This window comes from Bradysia coprophila, unplaced genomic scaffold, assembly GCF_014529535.1.
Source record: "Bradysia coprophila strain Holo2 unplaced genomic scaffold, BU_Bcop_v1 contig_232, whole genome shotgun sequence".
In the NCBI taxonomy this organism is placed as follows: domain Eukaryota; kingdom Metazoa; phylum Arthropoda; class Insecta; order Diptera; family Sciaridae; genus Bradysia; species Bradysia coprophila.
Window position 1 is genome coordinate 2,242,416 of NW_023503493.1, and position 9,756 is coordinate 2,252,171.

Consider the following 9,756-nt stretch of genomic DNA (forward strand, 5'->3'; position numbering starts at 1 on the left):
AGTTAATCTTTAACAAAAATAACGTTTATTCGATCTGGATTAGATACACTAAAATGTCTTGTCTCTGATTGCACATGTTATCGGTGTGGTTGCGTTTGATCGAATGATTTTAAAGTTAAATGAGACAAGAGTACGTACAATAACCCTCCTCACAAAAATACAAAATATGATAGAGATAGAGAGAGAGAGAGAGAGAGCGAACAAAAAAGACTAACTTCATGACGTCCTGAATTAGTCCGGGTACTCGCGTTCCAAAAAGTAAGTATCCGAACCGATAAGGCTATGATCGTTTTAAAGAAAATTGACAGTAAAATTTTGATCGTAATTTCATGAGTCTCACCTCACCTACATTTATTAAGAGCTACTGTAGGTCAACGAAAGTGTCATAGCACGTTAAACTTGATTTTATGTTGTTTCGTAGGAACAAAGCCAAAGCTGGGCAATGAGGATATCATAACATGCGTTGGTTGACCATCTGCCGATTTCTCCATTTGTCGCTGAAATTTTTTATAAGCGCTGCCCACCCGGCGCGTTAAATACAGATAACGTTTCGTGACGGTCAGCCACTGTGGCCTATCTAAGTTTATACGAATTGACTTAATTCCATGCTCACCGTCACATATCTCCGTTATACTATCCAAAACGATATTCAATTTAAGTGGATCGGTACGATTCTCAACAATTTGCAGTATTTCGTTGTAGTCAGGATAATCAATGGTATAATTCGATGGCATCCTAATGCGTAATTTGGTCAATTTGTTTGCATTTTGTACCATTTTCTTTAGCACATCCAGTGGCAGCATGTGCGCTCTAGTTTCGACATAAAGAAATGATAGGCTCTCCAGATTCGTCAATCGTTTCGTCAGTTCAAGCAAACGATCGTAATTCATGGACTGTAGCACCCACAACTGAACACTGGCGATGTTTTCGATTTCACATGGGACAGTAATACTTTGACCTACAGTTAGTAACTCAATGGAGATGTTTACGTGCTTGAGAAGACATTGCATTTTGGCATATTTTCGGCAATAAGACGCAGTAGGGCCGGCTTACAAGGGATGTCGAGTGCTTCGATTTGACGATTTTTTCCGATAAATTGATCGGGTTTTGAATAGACGCAGTTTGTTTGAAAGACTCTTAGCTGAGGAAAATTGATTTCGGGTAAAGTGAAGGAATCAATATTCGCAATCAATGTCTCTACGGCCGTACAAGCCGTAATCAATTCAACGTATCTTCCCGTCGGTATATTTCGACATCCATATATCGTCTGATGCCAAATTTCAACGTAGGTTAATTTCGATAAAAGTGGACGTATGTCGATCAAAGTCTGATCTTGTAACTCCCTGAAATTGGGCTCTTTAAACAGCGTCAACGATTTCAGATTTGCGCAGTGCTTTTGCAGTAATTTTAAAATTGGATTCACTACGTCCGACATATTGCGATAGTCATGTTCGCACAGCTGCACCGAAACAATTGCTGGCCCATGACGACGTAAAAATCGTTCAATGTCCGTCACGGTGATACCATTTCCACCTGGCTTTAATTCGGTGAAATCGATTTCTTTTCGCTTTAATAGCGGAATGAAAGTCGTCGCTGCGATTCGCCTGAAACGTGTACACACATTTTCAATCGAAACTACATCGAACAAGCTGTGAATTCGTCGAAATATTTCGCCCAAGCAATCGTCGTTCAGATAATGCAAAATATTTCTTTCGGAATTATCTGACGCTGTGTGGTACGATGGTTGTGAACCGTTCATACATTGAAGTGATTTGATTAAGTCGTCAACGGAATGGAACGGTTTTACGATAAAATCCACACCGCGCACAGTAATATAACGTTTTCTTAATAAATTCGTTGCTGACGCAGCATCTGCAAACTGGATGATTGAGTAGTGGTATCCGTTGTAGCGCTCGTATCGAAATGTTTCCACAACACCATATTGATCGAAATCACACGGTAGATTTATCTGGGACAATAAAACGAGCATTTTACACACAAGCACGGCGAGAGTCATAAATCTCTGAAATTTTAGCTAACTTACATCTCGAAGAAAGTGTGCCCGTTGTGCTGATATTATTACGGCTGTTCTGTCTGAAGCCTCATCCTCAAATATCTTTTGCCAGTCGACCGGTGTCCATTCCATTTTCTTCAACTGGAATTTTTGAACTAAAATGAACAGTCCGAACGTTGTGCTGTGTTGATGGGATGTGTCGGTGATTCAGAAATAATTTTTCATTTCAGCAGGTAAGATTTAACTTTAAAAAAGAGAGAAATGGTCGAATGTCCTCAGACGGTGATGAGTATTTGAGACTGACCATCAACTAAAAAGAACATACCAAAATTCATGTGAACATTTGAGTAATAAAACAGGTTATTTAGTCGTCGGAATTCCCCGAATTTTGCGTCGGAAAAAAAAACATTTTGCACGCACCTGCTTTACATTTCGTGGAACCTATTCACGGTGCGGTTGAATGAATTTTAACTGAGCATTTCGATGCACTTTTGATAGTTTTGGACATTATTAGTCAGCTCGGAGCCCTGATCAAGGTTCCACAAAAATTTTTGATTTTCATCCATACCGTCGGTGACATTGGTGCATAGCCCATCCTGTCTACACATTTATTGTTATTACAATTTCAGGCACTATCGATTGAAACCACAGCCAGTTTTCCACCAATGTCACCGACAGCAACAGTAGAGATGAAAATCAAAAATTTTTGTGGAACCTTGTTCAGGGCTCCGAGCTGACTAATAATGTCCATATAAATATCAAAAGTGCATCGAAATGCTCAGTGCATAAGCAAAAGTGAGCGTAGTCGACAGCTGAGAGTGCTATTTCATGTGAAAAGGTTTTTTTTACAGTGTTTTACAGTAGTGCGACACACTGTCAAGTATCAGTACCCAGTGCCGGACTGGCTCAAAAAAGCCCTTCGGACGTTGTATGGAATTTTTTTTGAAAAAGCCCTTCGTCGTCATTTATTTACACAAAAATCAAAAGGCCCTTCGGGAATCGCCGGAACGCCCATAGGGCCAGTCCGGCACTGTAAATGTGGTATAGACTATGTACCTATCACATGCAAAATACAGGTACTTCCGCATTCATAGCCGAAGAACGGGCCATACCGTTTGTACTCTTTTCATTTTTCGAATATTTTACAGTGGGGGTATACTCTTCCCATGTTTTCATGATTCTATAGATTTCACGTAAGGTGCAAAATTCTACTGTCGATTTTAGATTTTCAGTGTCTAATAGTGAGACATTAGTCAAAAATCCCTGAAGGTAAAAGTGACGCAAGTCCTTGTGTCTACGTACAAAATAGCTGATATCGCTGAGAGTGACAAAAAAAAATTAAAAATGGGGAAAAATATGTCCTGAATCATCGGCCACTTTGTGACGCAATTTTTTTGTAAAATTTTCTTTCTTAATTTTTTTGCGGCAATTTGTTGATAAAACTTTTGCGTTGAGGTGCAGAATGCCTCACTCTTAGCGATATCAGTTATTGTGTAAGTAGACACAAGGACTTGCGTCACATTTACCATTCAGGGATTTTTGACCGATATCAGTTCTTTCGGAAGTTTTTGGGTAAGGGACCACTAGTTTTGTGAGTATCTCATGTCGACAACAGCTGAAATCCAACAAAAAATCCGATTGAAGTTGGGAAGTGCCAGAGGAATCACCTTTCATCCCAAAATTAAGGAACAAACCTTGGAACACCTCTCTCGTGTCGAAAATAACCCAAATCCATCAAAACACTTTTTCCAACTGTCCAATCTAGAGGTGTGCGCCGATCTTAAAATAATCGGCGGCGGTGCGCCGACTGGCAAGGAATCGGCGGCGGCGCGCCGGGAGAAATTTATAGTCGGCGGCGGTGCGCCGATCGGCGCGCCGATAAATTTACAAAAAATCTAAACTTTCGAAAATAATGCAAAAACACTGAATTCTTACTGTCTTGCGATCTGAAGTATCAACCACTTCTACAAGGGGAATCAACTGAGACGCATCTCATCTTTTATAGTTTGAATGTACAATCACTGACCTATTATTTTAAAAGCATCTAATTTAATGAATCCAAGAATTATTAGTGAGTTTACGTAAATGACATATAAGCTATAAGTTAACTTATAAGTTGGAAATTTTAAGTCACATCTTCATACTAGATGTTCTGCAGGTTTCTTATTTCCAACTATAATTTATGTCATTTACGCAAACTCACTACTATTATCTTTCGATTTATGCAATAACCGTTCCCGTTGCATTTAGTCCATCTTCGATGTAGGAGTGAGATCGTAGTAGAAGGTTTTCGCAAATAAGAGATTCAGATAAACTTAAATTTATAAGTACTAAGCGTAATAAGTGCATAGACTACGCCAAAATGATTTTTTCCCCAAATTTTTTACATAAAGCAGCTAAAAATTGAAAATAAAGATATCTGTGTCTCGTCTTTTGACGAAAAAACTTGAAACCGGAAAGATTTTCCACTTTATAAATTCCTGAAACATGTGATTTGCGCCATTTTCCACCCAAATTCCACATAAGGTCTTAAGTTTGCCACTTTACAATTACAGTAGTATCACACAGTTTTGACTGATTCACTGAATTTTGTTCTCTTTCTTCTTCCTCTTATCTGCATCAACAGACAATAAGAGAAACGTCGTCTGCCGTCTGCCGTCTGCCGCGCTCCATTCCATTGCACAGAAAATAGAGTAACGTACCCAAGGGTTCACGTTAAGTGAGGATACAGAAAATATAAATGCTGTTTCGACCTCGGGTATCGATGGTGATCCTCAGTTGTATCCATCGATACCCTTCCCAAGACAGCAACAAACTTTTTCTTTGGACTAGTATTTAAAAATTTGCATAAAACACTTGCCATCTACTGATGGAAATAGGATACGTTATAGAAAGCTACTTCGAAGATAACCCTATCGTAGCATCAGAAACAAACTCACCGTCGTACAGTGCAGGTAAGAAGAAAAACCCAAAGTTACAACAAAAAATTTTTAACCAAAAACTCCTTTCTACGCATATAGAAACCTGACTTATAAATTATTAAGAGAGATAAACATTTGCTAAAACCTTGTACTCAGGCACACACTTTTGTATAGATTTTTCAATTTAAGTTTATATTGCCCCCCATTAAAATGGCTGAAAGCACTAAACGTATAAAATTTCGGCGCGACGAAAATACAATCGGCGGCGGCGGCGGCGTGAGCTATTATTTTTCGGCGGCGGCGAGCCGAAAATTTAGCAAAAAATCGGCGGCGCGCCGGCGTAAAATCGGCGGTGCACACCTCTAGTCCAATCATAATTACTCGCTAAATAATTGTTTCTTCTGACTCTCTCTCTCTCTCTCACACACACACACACATACACACACACATACACATACACACAAAACACGCTGTTATATGACGTTGTATGGAAACTTCCGGGAGTCCTAGCTCCCAAAAACGCTTCCGTACCCCCATTTTTAAAAATCTTATATTGATCTATAACCCGAACTATAACCCGAGATTGACCTATAACCAAAATTCCTGGAAAATCGTGAGAAACGTTTAGGAGTTATGAAATCGTCCTTTTTCATAGGAACTAACTGACTAACTAACGTAGCCAATTTGAGTTTTCTGAAAATACGAAATTTTGCTTATTTTCATATAAAACCCAAGATTTCGAAATTCAATATCTCGACCAAATCGTGAGCTACTGTAATGTTTGATAGCTCGTATGGATGCCTAGATTCCAAATATAAAAGCCTGTGAGTCAGGGGGAAGTCAAAAAGTTGCTATAAATATGTTCCCGTCCCTAAATTGTTTTTTTTTTGTAGTAGATGACTTGCATCACGCCCGATTACTAATCAAAGTCTGATGTAGTCTTCCTATTTTCCTGTATTCAATTAATAACCCAGTAGCTTCTAACTGCATAAATCTTCCAACTTAACGAAACAAAAACTTTTATTGAAAATCATAAATCGTTCAAATTTCCAAATTTCTCATAATTGACAGAGTCTATTGTATTGTGTGTGTGTGTTGTTGCATTGTGCACAGACTCTTGTGTAAGCGTCATAGTCGCTTCTTCGAAACTCATCACTGTTCGATCAATATTAGTGTACGTTCATATTGAATGGAGTTTCTCATTCCGAATTTTACCATAAAACATTTATTTGGTGTTGTTAATCGCGCAACACTTGGGAATGTTCATTCTACACTTGGGAATATTCATTCCACTGTCAATTTGTATGTATTTGTATTTGAATGTGTGATTTCAGTAAATTTGATGAACTTTTCTGGTGATATAGTATATTAGGCTGAAGACGGATGGACATTATGATTCATTTTGTGCCATGATTTGTCCTCATCGATTTTTATGTGTTCCGTAAATTTGTTAGTAAAGTTCATAACAAACGTTGAACAATGAGGAGTAGACCATTTGTCTTTGTGTTGTAAAATGTTCAAATGTTCCGTATAAAATCAACCAACGAAATTCAACGTTTCTGCCGTTGATATAGAACATATAGAATGAAGAAGAAAATTTCGTTAGGTGTCGCCATCTACTTGTCAATCCATTCAATCAAATAATAGGAAAAAGCTTCCACTATTTGCATTCAGATGGCGTATGACAAATTTGTATATCCATAGTCACAGGGTGATTCTTTGTCGAAATCGAATTCTTCGCCGTTTATGTTGGTGACGGTGGAATGTTGTGATAATCGAAAAATCTGCATTTTGGACCAAAATTTTTGGTTCTGATTTTTTTAGAGTTTTTTTTTTGATGAACTTACTAGGGTTGTAATTGACATAAATTTTTGTACGGAAAATTTCGATTGTTTTCGGTTACCTTACTGAAGGAAGAATTTGTAGATGAAGAGATCACATTGGACTTTAACTCACATTGCTGGGAGGGATTCTTTTCAAAAACAGCCTACCGAAGTCGCACGCATTTTTCAGTGGAATTTTTTATTTGTGCCCAGAAAGGTGTTCAACCCTAGAACCACTTTCAAAAAAGTTCATCGAAGTTTGTGTGGCTAGTGGGAGGTGATCAAAAACCGAAAACTTGTACTTTTCCAGGCACTTTTCTTACAAAAATTTCTCCAGTTACACTAGCCGTACATGGTCGTGTGGGTTGTCATTAGAAAGGTAATTTTATGTTGTTTCAAAGTAGAGTCTCAAGGAAGTTTAGAAGCATCTACGATGAAATATGAGAAGTTGATATGTGTAAGCGCTCATATTTCATCACCTCCCACTAGCCACACAAGCTTCGAAGATTTTTTTTTTTTTTTGAAAGTGGCTTTGGCTTCTAGTGGACCAATACCTTTCTGGGCACCAACAAGAAATTCCACTGGAAAATGCGTCCGATTTCGGTCGGATGTTTTTCAAAAGAATCCCTCTGATCAATTCAATGACGGTAGTCATTCTCTAACTCAAAGTTCGTCTCGGTGTCGATTGTGTCCAAAAGAGGAAGTAAAGAAATATTTCCGATTTAGGGAAATCTCTTCCTACTCTTCCCCTAAATTTGACTTCATCATTCTCTGTAAGTGTCCCTGCTATACATAAACAATAGCCCGTTCATAAAGTCATTCAATTAAAAAATATCAAATAAAATCAATTGGCGACAAAATACACAATACATCCGCATCAATGTTACATAAATCTGCCAAATAACGGCTATCCGAAACCATTAAATTACTGACCCTTATTAAATATCCATTGATATTGGATGTAAGATATTGTCGACGAGATATACTTAATGACATGGTTTCATTGTTCAACGAAGGAACAATGTATATAATTGACATCAAAAGCAATTCGGTATGTTATGCTCAGTGTGTAAAAAACATTTTCGGAAATTGAAGTTCAACGAAAGGTCCACCGAACTCCGTTCGAAGTAACGGGTGATATATGGTTTATATGATGTGTCGTATGTATATCATTGATGATTGGGATCAAAGTTTATAATTACTGAAAGTAATGCATATCTTCACAGGGGAGCTCGTTCAGGTGCTCAATGTTCTCAGTGAAACTTGAGCAAAGTCAAATTAACTACGCTGTTTTGACAAGTGCTTGTCGTTCATAAACAATGTCATTAACTCAACTTTAAATGCAAAACAATTACTTCTTTAAAATCTCATATTTTCCACGTAGAGAAGTGTTTCTCATAAAATTCCAAAAAGTATCACTTGACAAGTATGGTTTCCACTCAACAAAAAGTCCTTAGTGTGAGAGTGAACTGTCAAGTAAACGAAGCAAAATGGAAATAAATCAATTTTGTCTCTCACACGGAGTACTTTTTTGGTAAGTGGAAATCAAGCCTCAGTTTCCTCAATATCATATAAGAATATTCGGTTGTTAGACTACTTCGTTTAGCTCAACCACGACTCGTTTCTAATGTTTAAAGTGTAAATGGAGAGAAAACAGAGTGCCTTTTTCGTAAGTGGAAATCAAGATTTAAGTATGGTTTCCACTCAACAAAAAGTACTCAGTGTAAGAGCTTTGGGAGAGCAAACTGTCAAGTAAACAAAGCAAAAATTGAAAAAATTCAATTTTGTCGCTCACACAAAATACTTGGCAAGTGGAAATCAAACCTTATAAAGAACAAATCATACGAACGTCTTTCATGACAGTTCTCACTTTCGTCACGACCAAAATGCATCGTGAAGAAAAGCGCTGCATAGTTAAATTGTGATCAGCGGATTACATAAAATACGGAACCCCAAGTTCCGAGTGAGTGCAGCGTCGTATTTCGGTGCAAACGGTTTCTATGGAATTGATGGAATGTGGTGAATATGATGCCATGAATGTTGGAAAGGTATTTCAACACAGCGACAGTTCTATGGGACAAGTGGGTTGGCCTGTAGAGGCGCCACCTTTTTTTCATAGTACTTCATTCTCTGCAGCTTATTTTCATGTGAGCAACTTATCATTTGTCATTACAGAACCAATGTCACCATATGAAGTTGGTTCACATGAAAATAAGCGCAGTGACAGCAGTAATTTTATGACAGAATGTACTAAAATATTGGGCTTACCCCAGAGTCGATAGTGGCTTATTACACACCTAGGAAACCAAGGAAATTAGTTTCAGTTTCAAAAGCATTTTCATTACAAACTTTGGGATGAAAAATGAAAAGTCACGATTCCGTGTGTTTATTGACTGATCTCTTCCACTTTTTATCCCTTGTCATGTAAATATCTAATGATTGCGACGACGGGTATATGGAAACGTTTTGTTTATACCTACACGCCCGGAGACGTCGAACGTTTTCGCTTTCGTGCGGACTCATATAGAAAACTGTTCCGACTGAACACTAACCTAGAGCCTTTACGATTTTTTTTGAGAAGTACAGCCGTCGCTTGAGCAATAGATCAGTGTCAAATAGCGGTTTCTTCTCTCAAAAAGTGTCAAATGAGTTGTCAATTTCGCAAAGCTAACCTCGATGTTTCGTTCACATAGCCGCCACTTGAAATGTATGAAAATTTGTGTAGCGTCTCACCATCCAATACTTTTTTTGTTCGATTTGAGGTTAGCTTTGCGAAAATGACAACTTGTTTGACAGCTCAAACCAAGGCTGTATACTTTGGGGAGGTCACGCGGATACAGATACGCGGGTTACACACCACAGTTGATGATAAAATGGCCGATTTCATACAAAAATTCACCTATTCTGATGATTCTCGTCGTATTGATGATGTGGTGAAATTTTTTACATGTAAAATCATCCGAAGTGGTGTGTTCCCGCGTATCTAATAAAATGGCGG

General features: G+C 38.1%; 1 protein-coding gene across 1 annotated transcript; it reads right to left on the reverse strand.

The window, feature by feature from the left end:
- Positions 1-2,405, reverse strand: LOC119075899. Its single transcript, XM_037182475.1, has 2 exons — positions 2,045-2,405; positions 1-1,969 (listed from the first exon to the last, which is right to left on the reverse strand). The coding sequence occupies exons 1-2, from the start codon at positions 2,144-2,146 to the stop codon at positions 986-988; spliced, it is 1,086 nt and encodes a 361-aa protein (XP_037038370.1). The 5' UTR covers positions 2,147-2,405; the 3' UTR covers positions 1-985.
- Positions 2,406-9,756: the final 7,351 nt, after the last annotated feature.